The sequence below is a fragment of the Filicampus tigris genome, chromosome 2 (genome assembly GCF_054856515.1).
Source record: "Filicampus tigris isolate MCC_2025a chromosome 2, RoL_Ftig_1.0, whole genome shotgun sequence".
Classification (NCBI taxonomy): domain Eukaryota; kingdom Metazoa; phylum Chordata; class Actinopteri; order Syngnathiformes; family Syngnathidae; genus Filicampus; species Filicampus tigris.
In genome coordinates, this window is record NC_141218.1 from 33,098,665 (window position 1) to 33,120,251 (window position 21,587).

The 21,587-nt window shown below is 39.4% G+C and overlaps 2 protein-coding genes across 9 annotated transcripts in view; both read left to right on the forward strand.

The window, feature by feature from the left end:
• Nucleotides 1–110: 110 nt before the first annotated feature.
• Nucleotides 111–10,760, forward strand: vamp7 (vesicle associated membrane protein 7). 4 transcript variants are annotated; one of them, XM_086023665.1, is made up of 8 exons: nucleotides 111–370; nucleotides 688–852; nucleotides 1,060–1,117; nucleotides 1,354–1,491; nucleotides 6,309–6,399; nucleotides 7,251–7,318; nucleotides 7,413–7,505; nucleotides 9,989–10,760. In XM_086023665.1, exons 2-8 carry the CDS (start codon nucleotides 707–709, stop codon nucleotides 10,052–10,054), a joined length of 660 nt encoding a protein of 219 aa, XP_085879791.1. In that variant the 5' UTR covers nucleotides 111–370; nucleotides 688–706; the 3' UTR covers nucleotides 10,055–10,760. The 4 variants fall into 4 exon arrangements, with proteins under 4 accessions (XP_085879791.1, XP_085879789.1, XP_085879792.1 ...); XM_086023663.1 differs by having other exon boundaries at nucleotides 111–361; XM_086023666.1 differs by having other exon boundaries at nucleotides 111–297.
• Nucleotides 10,761–11,177: 417 nt separating this feature from the next.
• The window catches only part of mtus1a (microtubule associated tumor suppressor 1a), a 32,305-nt gene continuing 21,895 nt past the window's right edge, over nucleotides 11,178–21,587 (forward strand). Inside the window, exons 1-5 of one of the 5 annotated variants that reach the window (XM_086023661.1) lie at nucleotides 11,178–11,393; nucleotides 16,533–16,557; nucleotides 17,061–19,098; nucleotides 19,333–19,534; nucleotides 20,749–21,006. In XM_086023661.1, the coding sequence (XP_085879787.1) occupies nucleotides 17,158–19,098; nucleotides 19,333–19,534; nucleotides 20,749–21,006 (2,401 nt within the window). In that variant the 5' untranslated portion in view covers nucleotides 11,178–11,393; nucleotides 16,533–16,557; nucleotides 17,061–17,157. Of the gene's footprint in view, nucleotides 11,394–13,590; nucleotides 13,802–16,532; nucleotides 16,558–17,060; nucleotides 19,099–19,332; nucleotides 19,535–20,748; nucleotides 21,007–21,587 lie in introns of those variants that run through there. The other 4 variants (XM_086023660.1, XM_086023657.1, XM_086023659.1 and 1 more) reach the window with 4 other exon arrangements.

The window sequence follows — 21,587 nt, forward strand, 5'->3', positions numbered from 1 at the left end:
AATGCATATCTAGAACAAACTATTCCTAATAACCTGTAAGGACAAAATGGGGAAGAATTTTGTAGAAAGTTGATTGAAGTCGCTATATTATGGCGTCATTAAACCGCGAACAAAACAGAATGTTAATGCATGTAGTCCAACATTTAACCAGTTTTACGGAGCTTGTGTTTGTGAAATGTAATGTGGACTACATTACCCATTAAGTGGGCAACTTAGTTTCTGTCTGTAGGTCCGCCTGCTAGTTTACAAAGCAGAAGTCACTCGAAAGGGATTTGATAGGTGCGGAAGTCTTGCAGTGTGAGATGTTGGAATTTTGTGTAAATGTGCATCTTTGAGAGTCGCTTATAATCAAGGTTTTGGAGTAAGCGTTGTATGTTATGTTATATTGCTTTTGTCGCATATTAGGATCAGCATTAAATGTGTAATGCCGAGTGTTGGCAACTAGCAAAACAAAAACAAAACACGTAAATTGTGTCATATTTGTGGTTGATGTTCTTGTGTGTACCTCACGCCAGTCAGAGCACCTTCATCCGTTTGGAAATATTCACAATCTGATTTGAATGTTGACGCAGACATTTTCATTACTATTTACCATTTAAATCGTTCGACGGGGGCGTTTCAGATTACTCACCTACGACCCCCCCCCCCCCCCCCCCCAGTCCTCCATTCATATTCTTGTTTTGACAGATCTGTGCCAATTGTAGCCATGGCAATTCTATTTGCCGTGGTGGCCCGTGGAACAACCATCCTAGCCAAACATGCATGGTGTGGCGGCAACTTCCTAGAAGTGACTGAACAGATCTTAGCGAAAATTCCATCCGAGAATAACAAGTTGACATACAGCCATGGCAGGTAAGTGTGCAGTTGCTCCACACTCATATTTTACGTTTTAACTCCACATGGGGCTCTGCGTGTATTTGTCACACGTGTATGGTACTGTATACGTGTACTGTATACACGTGAAAATACTTCAATAAGGAAAGAGAGACTTTTAGTTTTAGCTCTTGTTTTTCCATGTGAATATGAAATAATATTCTTCAAAACCCTCTTATCTTTCAGCTATCTCTTTCATTACATCTGCCATGACAGAATCATATACCTGTGCATCACCGATGATGTAAGTATTGGTTCATGACACGTCATCATTTCATATTCTGTATAAGCTTCTTGGTATCTCAGCCACTTTGCAAAACTGACATACAAACACAAGCGGCTATCATAATGTGTTTTTGGCAGGACTCGTTATTTTAAAAGCTAATAATGTGCTTTTTGTTGGGAGGGTTGCATGTCTCATTTCGGATTACGTATTATGTGTATATTTGTTTATTGATATGTATTTTCTCTGTGCAAAAGGACTTTGAAAGGTCTCGTGCATTCAGCTTTCTCAGTGAGATCAAGAGGCGCTTCCAGACCACGTATGGGTCACGAGCACAAACAGCACTGCCGTATGCCATGAACAGCGAGTTCTCATCGACGCTGGCTGCTCAGATGGTGAATATGACAAGAGTACCCTGAGTATTTTTTTTCTTTTTCCCTTTTTTGACCATGCAAGATTATCTTCACTTCTGTAGCTATCATATCTCATTGATCTCATTGACCACTCTGAGATAGAGCTCGGCGCTATGACGATATATATCGTGAAGACGAAGTTTTTATCGGATTACCTTTCTCATATCGTGTCAAACGACATTTGACACCTACATTGTCACCTACAGCAAGCTGCGAGTTAAAAGAACGACAGACAAAGCTTGTTTTAATGGGCAAAATATGCCACACAGCTTCCACTAGGTGACAGACTGAACAATAACACAGAGAAGAAAATAATGCATAGTCATATTACATAACAAACTTACTGTGTGAGTAAAACCTAATAAATAACGAGGTGGGCGAACGCAAATAACGAATTTTACTACTTTGGGAAAGAATGAACGAACAACAACAAACCCGTAATTATTAACAACTATTTACGAAAAAATACCATTATGTACTAAAGGCTCTCACTGCAGTTTGCATTTTGACCTTCATTAAAACACAAAGAATTAAACTGAGAGTCACCGATTTTAAGTTTTTCCTAAAATTGAACTTCGGAGACTGTCCCGAAAAGCTTCGCTCGGCTGCTTACATTACCTATGTGTGAGTAGTCGGCAGGTCGATGCGAGATTAGTGCTACTTAGGCCGCAGAATGCTAATTCCTAAACTAACCTAATGTTTTTGTGAAAGACCGTAATTAAGTGCTTGGGTAATGGAGTACATTTCACAGAGTTAAAGTGGAGCGTATCCAACTTTGAACAGAAAAATAGCAGGCAATTGAATAAGTGTCTGGAGAGAAAATTATACCAAATAATCCTGCAAACACACGCAATTAAACAGGAAACGATTGTTACGGCGACCCGTACGCCAGCTGGCGGGAGTGTCCTAAATGATTAAGCATGGATTAATATTGAGCATAAGCGATTCATAAAATTGATGCGTATAGTATTGAATACATATAATATTACAAATGTGATTCGTTTTCACAATACAGACCCGGATTTTGACTTTTGAGAATAAATGTTTTCAAAATGAGATTACAGTAGCGTTTTCATTCATTTTTTTAATCAATTTCTGTCAGAAACATTATTTTTGATGACTGATTTAGATTGATATCTACATTTGTGCAAAAATATATAGGCTACATTGCTTTTGTTTACATTTGATAATTTTATCAGGACTACTGGATGCATCTCTCATTTGATACGTGGTCGCTTTAATTGTCAGTTCAAAATAAAGTGCAAAAAGCTAAGCATTCCTAGTGTATTGTATATTTTTTTAATAGAATAACTGAAAATACAGTACATTGTGACATATCGTTATCATGATAAAAATGGCCTGTATCGTGATAGATTTTTTCCATATCGCCCAGCACTACTCTGAGGTAGATTCAGCAGTTTTAAATTTGCATGTTATTTGTTTTTTTAGACTAAACACGTTAAATGTTTTCATGTGTCAATATGTTATTGCCCGCTCTACTTACATGTGTAAACCAAGATTAACATAATTTCTCAAGAATAACATGCACCAGTGGAGTTACACACCGCCTCACAAAAACTGCTCTTCAGAAGCATTTTTTTCCCCTCTATAATCATGTATTATACGTGCTCTGATTTGCTGATTATTTTCCATAGTAATTTGCAGAGTTGGGCAGCCCATCCCTGGGCCGGACCGTCCGACCCTCCGGCCCAGCCGTTGCCCATTTTGCCCATTTTTGGGGCCGAGGGTGACACGTTTGGGAAAAAATGGGCTCGAGTAACCAAGGGCGGAAGTGGATTTTAGTCCGGCCCACTAATCGGCCCACATGAGTGTGATGTGGTCACGAGGCAATCTCAATCTACTCTGTGATATGTCCATGTTAACATGGCAGGGGGGTCATTGTTTGTTGTGCGGTCCTCAGTCATGGTTTCATAAAGTACAATACATGCGTGTCCAGAATTTTGTTAAGCACATTCATGGTGGTGGAACAAATCTAAATTTAAAAGTAGTGTTTAAAATCGTGGCAAATTCATATATTGTGTGTCATGCTGGTTTTTATATATGGATTGAATGAATTAAGACACCAACGTCAGTCTGCATGGGGTTGTGGGTCGACAATTTCTATGAATAAGGCTGGAGGGTCGAGGCAGGAAGGGTACAACCTAGGTCGCGGCCGGAGGGCGGGATACTGACCGGCAAAAAAGGGTCAAGTGCCCAGCTCTGGTAATTTGATAGATTGTGATTTCTTGTGTTGACATTTTTTGTGCTAACAGTTTCATCTGTCAACATTTGAGCCGTTGTTAGAGCTGGAGCAGCTTACTGGTGTGACTGGCACACCTGATCTCACAAAACGGAAGAACAGCAGAATGTGCCAGTTATGCACTGATGTTCATAGAGTGTGTCCAAGGCGAGAGCGTTGTGAAATAGCGATGTGGCGAAAAGAGATGCTTTGAAAAACACTTTTATTTGCTTATTTATAGTATAGTATAGTTTATTGACTTTTATTTATTCATATTTTCGCAATTTTGCTTGTATTCATGTATTCCTTGCACTTGTACTCTGACTTCCTGGCGCGGCTATTGTTGGAACAGGCTGTTGTTCTGTGTTGTTTATGATTTAAAAACACATTTTAAGTCGTACACCTTTGTTAACTATTTAGGAAGAGTTTCTACTAGAATAGAGATGAACTTTTTTGTTTGTGTTGCTCCTTGTGGACTTTGCCTGGAGTCGCCGGCATTCGCAAACAATCACATGTACACGTGAGGCTCACATGGGATTAAGATTGCGCCACCTAGCCAGGAATGATCCAAAAGTATACACCCGTGGTTGGATATAAGCATTCTGAAGGATTTATCCTTTTTGATTCGAAAGAAGAACTTTGGGAAGCTGTGACGTTGGAAACTCAGAAGAAGAGGGGAAGTCAACCCAAACATATTTTTTTCAAGAATAATATATGTTCTATGCAGGCCCACTAGTTAAAACATGACATTCTGATTAATGCTACGTTTGTGGAATAGACTTAATCCACCTGTTTTTAGCCATCTCTGGGGGGAGTCATTTTGTCACTTCTGTCGACTGAAAATGACATCACAGTTGCTCAGGGCTCAGGTAACAACCAATCACACCTCACTTGTTTTCTTAAAATGAGCCACGGTTGGTCGTTATCTAAGCCCTGAGCATCTGTGATGTCATTTTCAGTCGACAGAAGTGACAAAATGGCCGTCCCTGAAATGGCTAAAATCAGGTGGATTTTGCTGCTTTACTCATATTCCACAAACGCATAATTAATCAGAATGCCGTGTTTCAACTAGCGCGTCTGCATATAACATATTCTTGAAGAAAAATATGTTTGGGTTGACGTCCGCTTTAAGTGACTTCAATCATTGCAACCTCAAGAAATCCATCCATCCATTATCCAAACCGCTTATCACTGAACCATTTTTATCAGTATATCACCTACTCTACAAGGCGCAACAAAACTATAACTTTTATTTTCAATCAAAGGGGCGTATAAATCCAAGGCAGGACTTGCACTGCGCTATTCAGAATCACAATACTGTTGACCTACATTTCGTTTTGCAGCGACTCCATGATCCCCTCTAAGAATGCCTTTTTTATTCATCCTAATAACACTAATACTAAATATATTTGGGGACTTATTCATAAATGGAACTATTAACTCATTCACTGCCATTGATGAATTTACTTGTCTTTTCACAGTCCAGCCATTCAATCCCAGGAATTTATTTACATTTTTTTCTCTCCATTTTTTTTAAACGCTAGGGTAAAAGCGGGTCTGAAAATGTCTGGCAGTGAATGAGTTAATGAAGGTGATGGTTTTACAGAACGGTAATTAAAGAATGAAGTGAGGTCTGAAATATTTAAAAAAAAAAGAAAAGCTAAACTAAGGTATCGGAATAGAATTGAGGCAGAGTTAAGGAGCACGAACCTGGGGAAAGCCTGGAATGCAATGAAAAGAATGACAGGATTACAGAGAAAAGGGAATGATTTAGCAGATGACAAATAGTTTTTGCCTCTGATTCGAGAATCTGGATTTCACTGCACGGACAGGTGTTTCTAATGATTTGTCGCCAATGTTGACTGTCGTCACAATTTTCTATTGATGTAAACAATGTAGCTAATCTTTTTAAGAAAATTAAAGCTCAGACTCCTGGACCTGACCATATCTGTGGCTATATACTAAAAACCTGAAGACATGCTAGAGTCTCAGTTATTGACTTCTCGTCAGCATTCGGTACCAATACTGAACCTGACTAGTTGGATAACAGACTTTTTTAACCAACAGGGCACAGTGTGTGAGAGTCAATGGTGTATTGTCCAGTGTGTTCTCCTCTTCCACTGTTTCTCCTCAAGGTTGCTGTTTGTCTCCTCTCCTCTTTATTTTATACACTGTGTGCCACAGCAGCTTCAGTAATAGGCACATCTTAAAGTTTGCTGATGACACGGTTATTGTTAGTCTTCTACAGTGAGGTGAGCAGAATCATGGGCCTGTTGTCCTTTGTACGATGTTTCCTTTTGTTTTGTTGGTTTTTAATTGAGTCTGGGTTTTGGCTTTTTAAATTTTTTCTAATGTTATGTTATTTTGTAATTACTCCGCTATGTGCTCCTGCTGTAACATTAATTTCTCTTTAACGGACAAGAAGAGTTTCTTAAACTAATAATGCTCTCCCTCAATTATGAATGTTTTTTTGTTTGGTTTTTAACCGCAAATAAATGTTTGTTATTCTTGAAAAATTAAGGTATGTGTGTTCTGATTGCATTTGCACTTTTACTTGCAGAAACACCACTCAGATCCCCGGGGATCAGATCGGCTAACTGAAACACAGATGCAAGTGGATGACCTGAAAGGCATTATGGTCCGCAACATAGGTGCGTGTCTCATCGATGTAGAGAGTAGTGTGTTCACTTGTGTTTGTACCTACGGTAGGGCTGCCACAAATGACTATTCTGTTAGTTGACTAGTCACCAATAGTTGCAATTACTCAACTCGTGGAGTCGGATCATATCTAAATGGCAGCATATCACACCAGCAAGAAGCTGCTCTTATATAACCATCATTATCTTACATCTTGAATTCTTTAAGGTATGCAAATAAAAAATGAAGACAGTTAAGATGATAGCACATTCAACCTTGATTAAATTTTACAAATTGTCCCGATATTCCCGAAGTGTTTGTAAATGATGGTGAAATTTAAATTGGAGGCGAAACAGAGGCCTTAACATTTTTATCTGTTAATGTCTAGTCCATTTTAAAATCGTTAATTGTTACAGTTTCTCCGTCAAAATTCTGTCGATCTGTCATGGTCCCCTCAGGGATCTTATTAAGAAAAGGAGCACTCACACATATATAGTCAATGCAGTCGCCCCAAGAAACCCCCGTGAACAAACACGCACGTTTCTGTCAGCCGTCAGCAAAACGGGCGTCCGTCTGTGACCGACTGAGAGGTCCGTCAGGATTTGACCCGGTTGGTGATGATTACACTAATAGAGGAAAACCCACTTCCGATAGTGCTAGTCTGCCTTTTGTTTTTTTAGTTTCCTGTCAATCATCAGCAAAATGGGCGTCTGTCAGTGACGGGCTGACGGACCAGTCCAGGCGGAATGCCCACCTCTGTAAATGAGTGTATTGAAATTGAGAATATCATGTTGCCATTTGGATTACACACACCAACAGCTTTACATGTGAGGTTAAGTCTTTTGTGCATTCATATGCTTTGCAGATTTGGTTGCTCAGAGAGGTGAAAAACTGGAGTTGCTGATCGACAAGACAGAAAATCTGGTTGATTCTGTGAGTACTTTGTCCTTTTTTTTGTGGTGGAAACTTTATAAGAGTTGGCTATTTGTGTAAATTGATTGAAACTCCTTTTCTGTTTTTAATTTAGTCTGTCACGTTTAAGACCACAAGTCGTAATCTGGCCAGAGCCATGTGTATGAAAAACCTCAAGTTGACCTTTGTTGTTGTGCTGGTGTGCCTGGTGAGTAACTCTGTCTCATATGGTTGTTTGGAATCTGTGTAGCATTTATTCATTTGTTCATTTGACAAATGAAGATAGAAGTAAAAAAAAAAGAAATACTGTAATGACTTCTTTTCTCAATGTTCATTCCAAAAACCAAAATGAAAAAACTGATTTTGACAATTTCTGATTTTGTACACGAATGGAAAATGGAAAAAAACAGATAACAGGCGATTGGGATGTTTCATTCTGATATTTTCATATGCTGCAAGTTAGGTGAACCAGAAGTAAACTTGAACCAGAGCTTTCATCTGACTCGCGGGAACTTCACTGATTTCTATGGAGACTTAGGCATATTATACAGAACTATCACCCACTATTTTGAATTTTATAACCATTTCCTCCTCCAAGCTCAGTGGGTGCCTATGGAGCGGAAGACGTTGAATGTATAGAGAATCCAAAATATTGGCACGATAGTTCTAATATTTTCAGCGGTTGAAGTGGTCATAAGTAGAGAGGTCCACATACAATTAGATGAAAATTGATCAGTTTCCAAGTTGACGTTAACAAAAGCCTGGTTCACACGACAACATTTTAAAATTGGAGGCAGAATTGCAAAACCTGAAAGACCCCACACGTGAATATATAAAATCACAGGTGTAACAGCTTTGAACGTACAGTGTGTTATGTGCAGCCACACGGCCAAATCAGCACATCACACACAAACCAATTTCACTCACAAATATTCCCAGGTCAGACGGGTAATCTCGCACAATCTCTCGAGATTTAACGTGACTTCAGAGTAAACGAACATGGCAGACAAAGAAGAGGCTGTGGCGATAGTTTGTGTTTTGAGTAGAAAAAAAGCGACACAAAAAGAAACGGCGTTGGTCAATGGAGTGGAGACAATGCGGGCACAGACTTTTCTGTTGCGCCATGACTGTTTTGATTTTGGATTCTCCACCATGCTTCCTTGCCGCCTCGTCACCTCGTGCTCTGATTGGCTGCACATCACTGGCAACAGGATGCATGCTGGCAACAGGATGCATGCATTTGTCCTCAGGGCACACCACACACGGTGAGAGGTTGGGCCAAAACAATCCAACATGTTGAATATCTCAGATTTGAGATCAGATTGGCCCAAATGTACTTCTGAGCGGTTGAGATCTGTCTGAAAAAAACAGACAAAACAGGTGGATTTTACTGCTTAACTCATATTCCACAAATGCAATATTATCAATCAATCAACAATTTTTATTCCAGACTCAAGGTACAAACAAAATATAAACTATCACACATTCAAAAGACAGGCATACCAGTGTTTCCACGTCTGACTGGTAACACCAAGATTTCATTTTGAGACCTTCCTAGCCTATTAATCAGAATGCCATGTTTATGCTAGTGGGCCTGCAAAGAACATATTCTTGTAAAGGAATTTGGGGGGTTGACTTTCCCTTTAACTTGCATAGACTCTGCTTATGATTTTAGAAGGCACTTCTGTAATTTATTTTTTTACTGAGCAAATATTTTAGACACTAGACACTTAGGTCAGCCGTACAGCCATAGTGGAATGATGTCAGTTAGGAAAGTAGAATCCTGTCCTTTCCTCTGTTTGAAAGGAAGCAGCACCTTATGACCCGATGACGTATACCAACAAAGATTAAGTGAAGGTGGCATAAATCTTAGGAGGTTCGGCTTTTCAAAGAGACCCAAAGTCTCAATAGAAATAGGTGAAGTTTCTGTGAGTCAGCTCTCCTCCGGGAAGTTTTCTTCCGGGCCACACAAGTTACAACAGAAGAAAATACCTGATTTGAAGAAAACGTCCAAATCACCTGTTATCTGTTTTTTTCCATTTTCTATTTTGTACAAAATCAGAAATCAGAGGAGTTGTTCTCCTTTTTTTTTCATTTCATTAATTTTTTTAGGAAAATATTGATAAACGTATATCATATAATATTGCTTTAGAGGGGATGATTACTGCTTTGCACCTTATTTGTTTATGAGGTGTTTATGATTCGAGGTGGCTGTCGTTGTTCATGATATTTAACTGACACTGCACATTAAAAATAGTCTCAGCAGACAATTTACTTTTGAGCTTCTTGACCACAAAGGATTATGTAGCTGTCCTGTAGGGATGGGACAAATAACATAATAGTTGTTACAATTGGTCAAATTCTGTTGTTTACTCTGCCAGTTAAATTTAATAAGCCATTGTTGCTGTACAGACAGTGTTTATTCCTGCATTCAAAATTGCAAGGCAGTGCCTCCAGCTAAATAAATGGATGCTTTAAAATGATACCGGTAATAGTCATTATTGGAACCCTTAAAGTATGTTTCCTGTAAATGGAAGTCAGTTGAATTTACAGAATACATGCAAATCATAGCGAATGGTCAGGATGGTATCACCTCTGTCTCTATTTGAGCCAGGAAAAACCTTGAAAGACATTTGTGTACACCATGAGACTTCAATGTAGAAAATTTACTTCTTTCTCTGTCCCTTCAAGGTGGTCATTTACATTATTGTCTCTGCTTCCTGTGGTGGTCTCACCTGGCCCACCTGTTTCAAATGAGAAGACCATGGGCGTGATAGGACTGATGCGGATAAGAAGGAGAGCGGCACCTGTTCAACCGTGGTTGCCAGTGGACAAAAAAGGACACAATCCTTGCTTAACTTCTTTCGCCTCTGTTTGCCTGAAAGACACTTGCTCCCACTGCTGCTGCTTTGATAGTGTACACTTGCCTTTAGCAGAGGAAGCCCTCCTGTCATACCATCCTAATGGACAGCAGCAGCAAGGTGGCCTACAACTGATGGGGCACATTAATCTTGTCTTAAACTATTTTGTCTCTCTGATTTATAGCACTTTCACGACATCTGTGTATTCCATCCATTTGAACTGAAAACAAAACCCACTAAAAGATGACTTTGCTATTTACATGCTTGTTCATTAATGTGCACTGATGATCATGCAGTAAATGCTGTAAATCAGAACATTATTATACAAAAATATATTGTACATCTGAATGATTATGTATGCAATATTAAATATTTGGCATGTAACTGATTGACGGTAATTACTGATTCAAAATGTGATGGGTGTTTTTGTCTGACAAAATCCTGTCATCTTGATTAATTATCTTAAGGTCTTTCATAGCAATGCACCTTTTTGTCTTTTACTTCTAGTGTGGTCTTTGTGTGTTCATATTGTTTATAATCATGCAAGTATTTAATAGCTATATGATGGTTGATTTGAAATAAAAAACAGGTCTTAATATGGAGTTGATGTCTGGAGCAGTAAAACAATACCAGAGCTGTATGTTAAAAACATTTTAGAAAATGTATATTTACAGACTTACACTTTTGCCAATGTCAACGTGATCATATTAAGATATATATATATATATATATATATATATATATATATATATATATATATATATATATATATATATTTATTTATTTTCTAAACATCCGCTGCACTGTAGCCTATATGAATTAACATTGACACTGGAAATTATTAACCAATACGCAAATACATGAACTTCAAAACTGATAACCAAATGAAGATTGATTCAAAATAAAAATTTAACATAAAAACCCTCGTGAAAACTATATTTTTGCTGTGCTGTAGTATTTTAATCGACGTAAGTATGTAAAGCGAATGCACTGTGAGTTTCATAAATGGAGAGGGTCAAAGTTCACGCAACGAAAGAGCAAGAGTCACAGGTGTGCAAATGAGTGTTTCATGAGCACCTACATGTCGGAAACAGGAGCTCAACAGACAAACTAGTGCCATTTATAATGCTCTAAAAAAAAGCTTAAAATTTGAGGGAAGGCTGCATAAGTACTACTGATTGACTCATCAAGCTACACTGCGCGCTCCCAGTGTTCGTGCACGCTCCCGGTGACAGGTATATACTTTGTACACTTGTGCTTTGTTTCACTACGTTTATTACATACCACTCAATTATTGGCTCCTTTAATCGTCACTCGATACAGTGCGCTGTCACTCATTTTACCTGTGTCCGTAATTTAAATATTGGTTACTTAAAATAACTTCAACACTGCATGTTCTCGTGACTGATAGCTAACGACGTGACAACGCAATCTTCGTGCCTCTGTTTTGCATGGAGGCTGTTTAGATACTTGAACCAATGAAGCTGTATTTGTGGCGTCAAACCAATTTCTCTCACTGGCGAGTTGGGGCGTTGAAGTTATTTCAAACATCTTCGACGTTGTAAACAGTCAATCGTTGCCAATTAGCTTTGACAACCAGGCGTTTAGGTAAAGTTCGTTACGGTTTATATTAGCAGTAGCTGTCATGTAAACTTAACTCAATCATGGTTTATGGGCTAATAGGAAGAGCATTTACCCGTTATTTGTCTGCACCCTACACTTAAATCCTGATCTATATATAGAGGCCACTTGTTGGAGGATAATCCGTCCCTTATGTATCGTGTGTGGATCAGCAGGTGATTTTAAATTAACGTTACTGTAAATAACTCAGCAGGATTAACCCATACTTTGCTCACTCAGTGGCATTCATAAACGTATTATACTCATGCAGGGTCGATACCCAAAGTCGAGTACACGAATTAATAATATTAATAATTATTTTTTTTTAATTCATCAGTAATTGCCTATAGGATGCTATAACAGTCCATGGCGCACAGTGAGACATCCAAATAAAATGCCTCTCATGTCAGTAAATTTACAAGCCGCTCAAAATGTTGGTGATGACTGGCACTCACTGCTTTTAACTACAAGGGACTAGTCGCAGGTTTACACCTAGTCCCCTAGTATAGATGGTTGGGTGACGTCACGCATCTCTGGACATATCCTGCGGCTGCTATGTTGAAGGCTGTCGTTTTGTTTCAGTGCTTATCGAATGAATTGATAAATTTGACAGTCAACGTCAAGAAATGGTGAATTACCCTTCAGTGTTCAACTGCAGCAACACAATTGAGAGGTAGAAGGAAAAGACGCATTGCTGCGTTCACGAATCAGCAGAACAGCTTACTCGGCCATTTACCCACTTCATACCTGTTTGTTCTGAGCACTTCGTTAAAGGTAAGCTTCAACATTTAAAAATACATTTTACATACTGTTCATACAGTATTAATATCCACTTTCAATTTTTGCACTTTAGTTTAGTACTCTTAAAGGGGAAGTCAACTCCAAAATTTTCTTTACAAGAGAATGTACTATGCGCCTTCACTAGTTTAACACACCATTCTGATTAATATTGTGTTTTTGGAATGAGTTAGGTAGCAAAATCCACCCATTTTTAGCCATCTTAGGGGATGGCCATTTTGTCTCTTTCTGTCAACTGAAATGGCATCACAGTTGCTCAGGGCTCAGGTAACGACCAGTCATGGCTCACCTGTTTTCTGAAGCTGTTTGCACTGTAGCAGAGGGCTTCAAAAAGAGCACAACTGGAACATTAAGGAAAGCAACTTTATCTGTTTAGAGACAATTTGTGAAACTCTTGGAAAAGTAGAAGTAAATGTTTTATATTTAGGTGGCTGGGTTTTGCTCTTATTCAGTGCTAAAAAAAACAACTTATTTCACTGCCCAAATGTCAATAGTCACAACAACTGTAAAATAATTGTTAAAATGCCTGAATCACAATCTTCATGTCAGTTAGTTCTCCAGTTTCCTAGACCCTTGGGCATTTTACACCATTTGAATGTGTCTCCTGTTCAGATTAGACCGTAGTACCTGGTTGTCAGAGGCCTTGTATAGATTAAGCATAAATAGCAAGTGTTTTAGGGTTCTTAGACTCTGGTGTCACACTACTGCCGTTGTGTTGGGATCAAGTGTCAAGCTGTGCGTGCATTCAGCATTAGGCTATGTCAGTCATGTTTCAGTGTAAGATCATCTTGACAGAGGGAGTACCAGACCAGTAGCTTTAGTAACAAACTAGTTTGTATCTAGCATTTAAGATTGCGCAGTATTCTCTGTGACGCTGCATTGCGATCCTCTTTTTACTTATCCGTTTCCCTCTAAGAAGAGTGACTTGGGCTGCTTAGCAACAGTGACAACCATCTTAGCCTGACAGTCTAAAGCCACTCCCCCTTCACTGGGCTCAGCGGGGATGAGTTAACGTGTTCATTTATTGGTTAACGTGCTTCTGGGCACAGTCTTTGACCTTTGCACTGCTACCGGGAGTGGCAGGCAATGCCACCTTTGACAAAGGCCCTCAAAGACAGAAGAGCTAAAAAGCAGCACACTGGGCACCTTGACCCAAGATCTAACATTAGTTTTGCACAGTTGACTGAACGCGAGGAGTGGGATGCATCTGGACGATTGCTATGAAGTGAGTCTCAACTACTGCTTACTCAGATGGTGAAATTTCTGACTTTTTAGCAGAAGCAGCATGTGCCTTTAGTTAATCATACAGTGATGTTTTCTTTCATTTGTTTATTTTTCCAAGGTATCATGATATTCAATTATACCATATATAATATCAGGGCTTATTTACACTTTTGTAAAAGCCTACTGGATCAAATAAGCAGAATATGTCCACTGCCCCTCTGTTTCGTAATGCAGGGATAAAGTCCACTGATCTCAGAAGAGTCCTTGTTTATAGACTATAACCAAAGCATGATTTGAATTAAAATGTTACCGTTCAACCAGATTTGTGTGTTTGGGCATCATGTTCATAATTTTTTATAGTCCCAGCTGTAGAATTTATCATAAGATTAATTCTTTGGATAACACGCACACAGATGTGTAAAATGTGCTATACTCTGTTAATTTGTCATGCTGGGTTCTTGTACAATATTCACTTGTTAATTTGTAAGAATATTGCTTGTCTAAATTCCACCTTGTAGTCATGTGTACACTATTCTCTTCCACCACATCATAATTTGATGACGATAAATGTTTAATGTTACTACAATAGTGACCGCTTGTTCTTAAAATCAACAATTTCTACATTGTTTTTTTCTGTGGAATTCTTCACTTGAATAATATACAACAAAGAGAATAATAACAAGGTCAGATGAAGTTATCTTTGTCCTGTCCTTGTTTCCTAATAAATGTATTAGCAAATGAATGAAAAGAGAATCTTCAAAACATGCTACACCAAAAACTTTTTAAATATAGATTTCTTTAATTTCAGTTGAAGCTCCATAAAACACACAAGGATGTCAGTATGCATACTCGAACCCTTAACTTCACTGGTGATTTGATACCCTCCTTTGGTGTTATAAACCACAATGGTGCTTTTGTTGTCTTGAAATACTGAACTTAAAAATGAAAATTCCCTAATTGCACATTGCATTTATGGAATTTATGTTGACTAATTTTAGAAACTACTTGTGCCTGTGTTTTCTGTGTAAAGGATGTATTGTTGGTGGCTCAATGTGCTTTTTGTGTGCTAAAAAAGTCATGAATAATTTGTTCATCCAGCTACTGTTACAATGGTAAACGTTGATGAGTGGAAGCAAATGCTCTTTTGAAACTGCGAGCATCATTTTACAACCATCAGCCTTTTACTCTTGGCTTGTCTTGATAGAGGGGGCCACAGAAATTCTCAATCTTTTGACACCCAAGTTCCACCTAAAAATAGTTGCCTCCCCAAATACCACCAGAATGACCAATATTTGAGTACAGTAATGTAGTAGACCTATGTGTTACCAAAAACAAGGTAGGTTTTATTGCAAAAACTAAAATATTATTTTAAGATGCTGTAATATTATGTCCTGTTTAAACATCAACACCATGCTTAAATGAAAATTTGCATTTAACACAAATGCAAATATATTGTACTTAAAAGTTGAATAAAACTGAACTGCATGTAAAGATAAACTGTATTTCAAAACGTTGAAGCCAATGTAACATTTTGTACAGTTTGAGCATTTCATTTAGTGATTCTTTTCAGTACCACTAGAGGGAGGCCGAATACCACTAGTGGCACTTGTGCCACACTTTGAGAATCAGAACTAAGCCTTCTGCATCCTCCTTTCAAACACCAACTGCCCTCATATATTCTCTCGCTACCTCAAACAACTTTCTATCAGGTCTCCCTCTTGTTCTTTTCATTATCCTTCATTCTACCAATGTCAATATTTTTCTTTTTCATTCCTACCCTTTCTGGCGCATGCCTCAGCCTTTCTAAATGTCCCCCCAACTGCTCCCCTGCTCACAGCAGATCACAGTGAGCCTCATTCAGTCATAAATGTGTAGAAATGTTCTAACTCGCGCTCAAGTTGGGCGTGTACGCAAAATCATTTGCGGATTCACGTGCGTCAGCCAATTTTCTTCACATTGCCCTGCAATCAAAATTCATTTTCAATGACAGCTCGGGCCAGCTGACCTCCAAGTTGCATAAACTGCAACCTTGTTTCCCAATAGAACAGCATCATTTTGATGCATCTCAGCAAATGCGTGGATGTTGACAGTCGCAAGAGATGGTCCCAAAGTGTTTATAACTTTCTTAATCTTTATCCTATTTTCAAAAGGTTAGGACCATTGTAAAGCTGACTAAACACAGAAACTAACAACATATAATGATTGTCAATATTTTTTTATGTTTTCCAAAGTTAAATTAAAGTTCTATAACATACTTAGAGGCGGCGCTTGAATCACGAAATAGTGCCTTCACGCAGGCGCAGTTCGTGAATACGTACAGTACCAACAAACCAGGGCGTGTACAAGAGCCCGTGACCCCCGGAAGACAGTCCCTGAGGCTTGCTTACGTTGCGTTACCTTGCTTATCACTTGGTTCCGCTTTTCCCTGTGGGTTGAAGCTGTTCTTTTCATTTGTCTGTTTTTCTGTATAGAAAAATTAATAGCCAAGAATGAACAAACACTGCACACTTTTTTTTAGGAAAAATAGCAAATGGACATTGGTAGTTGATTAAATTCTTGAATGAAATGAACGTTGCAAGCGACAGGAAATGTAGAGAGCGGTAAGCCATGCCGCTCGGAGTTGTCACGGAAGCCAGTAGTGACGCGTGAGCGGTGCTTTTTTTAAATTTTGTTTTCTATAAATGTCTGTAATTTCACTGACTCGGTCTGATACTTTTTTTTTTCACATTCAGGACATTAACAACGGTTTCTTTTAGGGTAAGCCCCACTCCCATTTCTATTATCTACACCGTGGTCAAACAATATGAACTCTGCCCTTATGCTACTAGCTACTGCCTTTTCACGTTTTCTAACTTTCGACTAATCCTCATGTCATTCAACTCCCTAGCTTTTGTTATCAGGCTCTGCGTACTTCCCTTTCTCCCTATGGATACTTTCCTCCTCTGCTTCGTCTTTGACCGACAGTCGCTGCCTTTCCACTGACCTCCTGGTTAACGGCACCGTTAGCTGTCGTCGTTAACCTGATCTGTGAGCGATTTTGGAGTGGAATGCTGAAGAAGAAGGTTGATTGATTTTTTTCAAAACAATACTCCGGATGCCTGTAATGTTTCCTGAGGCTACCTCAGGAAACATTACTGAGGTAGCCTGCATTTATCCAGGCCTCAGAACAGCCTATGGTGTGCACTGACTTGTGAAGAGTAATCAAAAGTGTTTTGGTTATTTAGAATATCTAGTAACTTTTTTTTTTTTCTCACCTACAGATATTCATGGAGGATCAGCACACTTGATGGATTAGTGCTGCTAAACGGATATGCGTGTTTTCAGAACGTGAAGCTATTACCTTGGCAGAACCCCTCAATGTCTTATTCAACGATGTCTTACAATGAGTACGTTGTACCACACGAAGACATCCATCTGTGTCTTCGTGCTGGAAGTTCTTTCAACGGTGTATCCCCGTCTCCGTCACCAGACTCATCCCGCAGTTTCTCTAATCACAGTGATGGAGAAGCCAGCAGCTCACCTAATATCAACATGATTGATCACTTCCAAAGTGAAGGCTTGTTTGTAAATAACTCTCATAGCACTTCCTCACTTGAGCATAAGTTGTTCTGTAACACAAACATGAGCCTGCACCAAACATGCTTCCCTAGCCCTCTCAATGGCCATGATGATTTCTGCAGTAAAAGCTTGAGTGCACAAGGCTATCAAGACACTAAGGAGTTCCAAAGTTTTAATGGGACCAAGAGGAATGGAAGTGTTCTTATTGTGACATCTCCTGACTCTACTGCAGAAGGCACACTGAGTTCATCTGGAACTTCTCGAAGAGGACCGATTGAGAATGATAGCTGCTCCGTGAGCTCTGGTGAAATGGTGTTAAGAAGCAACAGTTTTTGTTTGGGGGACCACTCCCTCTCTGTATTTTCTTCCCTTGATGAATCGTCCTCCTCGCCATCTGCCGGCCATGCGGCATTGCATAATGAATCTAACGTACCGACCACATCCACCCTGACAGATGTGTGTGAAAAAATGTGTGAGAACTCGGGGCATCCATACTTTGGCATGACTTTCACACTGTCTAAAACCTGTGAGCTTACCACTGAGGAAGAAAATTTGAGTTTGCCTAAATCTATGATTGCGCCTAATGAAATTCATGGGGATCTTCAGATGACCTTTTTGTGTGAAGACTCTCCAGATCATAAAAAACAGCTAGCTTGTGTTGAATCAGAGCCAGTGGCACATTTGCCTGGAGCCTATACACCAGAAAAATGTGTGGTCTCCGTGCCTTCTCTGTCAACTATACATGACATGGATAAGGAGAAACAGACTTCCACACCACTATCAAACATTGCCAACCAAATGCTTGCCTCACTTTTAGAATCTCCTTGCACTGAAAATGCAGACAGTCCAAGATTATTCCCTAATGAACAGCGACAAGCGTTTGCCACACCTGCAAAACATTGTGCCGTGGGACTATCTCAATCTGCCAGAAAAATAAAGAAAATGGAGATAAATTGTCTGAAATCAGACTTGAGTAATGTAAAATCTAAAGTTGTGACAAGAACTGTGACTGAAACAATGGTGTCAGGCTCATCTCCGCAGCACAAACAACAGCAAACAAATGTCCGCAGTAAATGCACTGAACGTCCTGGAGGAACTAGCAAGAATATTCCAACTAAAGTAAAGAATAGCAATGCATTTGTTCCTCTCGCTACTAAAAGAGCAAACTGTGCTCAGAGACAAGTAAATCCAAAGGCTGCTCACTTGGGTGTAACAATCACACAGTCGCCAGAGAATACTGTGGGCAATGGAACGCTCAATAGTTGCGTATCTACTTCAGCAAATAAATCTGCTCCTGTAGCCCAATGCAGCAAGGCCTGCACTGAGACAGAGCAAGCCGCTTTCAGACAAGGAGAGCACTCTCCAGCTCAGTCCACTGGCAACCAAACATTCTGCTTATTATCCCTTGAGAAATCTGCAAAAAGTTTCCAGAAAGGTCAGAAACCAACTCCGAAGAACACATCAAACAAAATGGAGGTTAAGTCAGTTTCAGCCTTGCGTCATGTCAACACGAGGCCTCGATGTTCATCTGAGACTGCAACTTCCTCACCTCAGCCACCCAAGCAAAGGAAAACTATTTCTAAGTCCTCCTCTACCACTACAATTCCAAGACAAGAGAAACAAACTAAATCAGCGACCCCAAACAACTCCTCCCAGAGGAAACTGTCCTTACAGACTGAGGCCTCCAAAAGTCCTGCTGAAAACCCAAGTCCAAGAGAGGTTAATAAGATCAGCCTGGTGGTAAGTAGAAATGTATTACAGTATATGAAAATCAACGATCCATCTATTTTAAAGTGCCATTTTAATGAATGCAACTTATTCTAACGTAATTATTGCAAATGGTGTCGAACTTGAACATTAAGGATTCCCTCGATGTGACTGTTCTATTTGAAACTAGTGTGTGTGTTTGTCGGATGTATTGGTCTCAATGGAAAAATGAAAAAAGCTGGAAATAATACACCGACCTCTTTGCAGACGGAATCTGGCAAAGAGGGAGCGGCCACTCTGGAAAACAGCAGAACGCAAGGGCAGACCTCTCCAAACCAAGCACAAGGGGCAGGTCTTTGGCAACCTGTCATTGCCAGTCCAAGGCCTCACGCCACTCAGTCTGTCAGGCAGCGACCAGGAGGCAATTGCGGTGTAGGCACCCCACTGTCAAAGCAGAATAGGATTGCAGGTACAAGAATGAGAACCTTGCAAGTACATTTTGAAGGTGTTGTGTAAATGATAAACTATTGACTTGGTTGCTACAATATTTTGGAAAGTTTAGCAGTTTCTCCATCAGAGGGTGACATTTACCAATTGGTACATCAGGGAAAATAATCTCGCCTCTGATTTCTTCAATCAATCATTTTGACTTTACAGTGGAATGCTTTTCATACAGTACATGACAACGTAGCTCAAAGCGCTTCACATTGTCAAAATCTATTTGGAGAATTTTGTCACAAAATTATTCACATGTATACCCGCGACTTTCACTTGTTTTTCAGATCCGCAAATATGCGTATGCGTGATTTTCGTGTGTTTTTAATCTTGTGTGTGCATTTATCATGACTTGTAATTTGTAAATATTCAATTCTGCTTGTGAAGTGTTGAATGAAGGCAGTGTTGCTGTCTCCATTGAACGAGAATGGCTATCTCTTGTTTTTTGTTTTAAAAGTTGGAAATTTGGAAACAAGCCTTTATCTGACGGCTCAAGGTTTTTTTTTCTTGAGCTTGTTTTGCGTTGACACGGAAGACAAGACGTTCTTCTCTTTGTCTGTTGCTGCAGCGACATAGAAGAGGTAGCAGTAGAAAAATGAGTAAATGACAAAAAATAAATAGTAATAAAAGACTGAAAGTACTAAAAATTAGTAAAAGTGTGTACATAAATATTAGTTAAAACTTAGTTATTAAAAGTAAATACCATAGATAAATATTACTTAAAAGCTAGTTTAAAAAGGTAGATCTTGAGTCTCGTTTTAAAGTCTATTTATTCAGCTTTCCCTTGCTTATCATTTGAAGAGGAGTCTTAGGCACGGAAAATGAGTCGTCCTGTGATGGGAAATCATTTTGCTATTTGAAAAAACATGACAAGGAACGAGAGCTTTGACGTTCAGCACTGCTGTTCACATAGAAACTCAATGTTTAATAGCACAGTCACTACAGACACACTCCTCAAAGATACATCCTTTAACTTCAAGTAATATTTTTTGTGTTTTCCATTTTGAGTGTGGCATATAATTTTGGTGAGAATTTTATTTTTGAATGATGGTTATTTAAAAAAAATGACTAGCTCAACTTTTGCATTAGGTCCTTAAGCAACAGTATTAAATGATGCATGTTTTTAGATAATGTATTTCAGTCCTGAGAAATGCACCACTAAACATTCTGTGTCCATCATGATTATAGTTTCCCCATTGCATATGATAGCAGGGAGTCAAAGGAATGGGGCAACAAGAGACTCAACCTTTGAACCAGCCTCGGCAACACGTGTCAAGCCCCAAATGAATGTATGCCGACCTCCTGCAACTCCCACGCGTCGCCCTTTTATGGAACCTCCCCCTACTCCTACCTCACGACTACCTCGCAAGACCCCGGTAACATCCAGGAACCTAAACAGAGGAATCATTCCCAGTCATCAGAATGACAGTGCAGCAAGTTCACAAGGTGAACCTAACAGGGTTTTACATTGGGGATGTCAGCGTCTGGCTGTGATTACTGTAGTATGAAATGAGGCTTTTGCTGATTGTTTTCAAGGATAAGATCACATTTTGAATTTGAACATGATGTTAAGCAAAGGGGCCTTAATAGTGACCCACTTAAAGGCAAAGACTTGCTGAAAATCCCCTGCTGGTAAATCTTGCTAAGATCTAGTAGCTCTGCATTTGCCAAGATTCTGAGGCTTAGTCACATAAAAACAATATACTGTACAGTCCCCCCCCCCACACCCCTCTCCCAAAAACTTTTTTAATGCTCTTTAATGATCCCCAACCAACCAAACACTTATCCAAGTGATGATGTAGAGAGCATGAGAATGCGAGCAGAGTTTGCAGAGGCTGCATACATATCATTAGCAGTAGCAGTTTAGCCGCCACTACACCCCCAGCCCACAGCGGATGATTGCATTTGCGAAAAGCATGTACTTGTTTGAACCGGTCTGTGGTGCAAAACAGGCTGCGGACCACTGATCTAAATGTGCCCTTACACTTATCCACAACTCACTTTGAGGCGTTTGTAAGGCTATATTA

Bases quoted from the DNA above. Each gene is read 5' to 3' on its own strand.
- vamp7 (XM_086023665.1), top strand. From the start codon at position 707: ATGGCAATTCTATTTGCCGTGGTGGCCCGTGGAACAACCATCCTAGCC. The intron at 6,400-7,250 runs GTGCGTGTCTCA...TATGCTTTGCAG, and splicing joins CATTATGGTCCGCAACATAG to ATTTGGTTGCTCAGAGAGGT. The intron at 7,506-9,988 runs GTGAGTAACTCT...TGTCCCTTCAAG, and splicing joins TTGTTGTGCTGGTGTGCCTG to GTGGTCATTTACATTATTGT.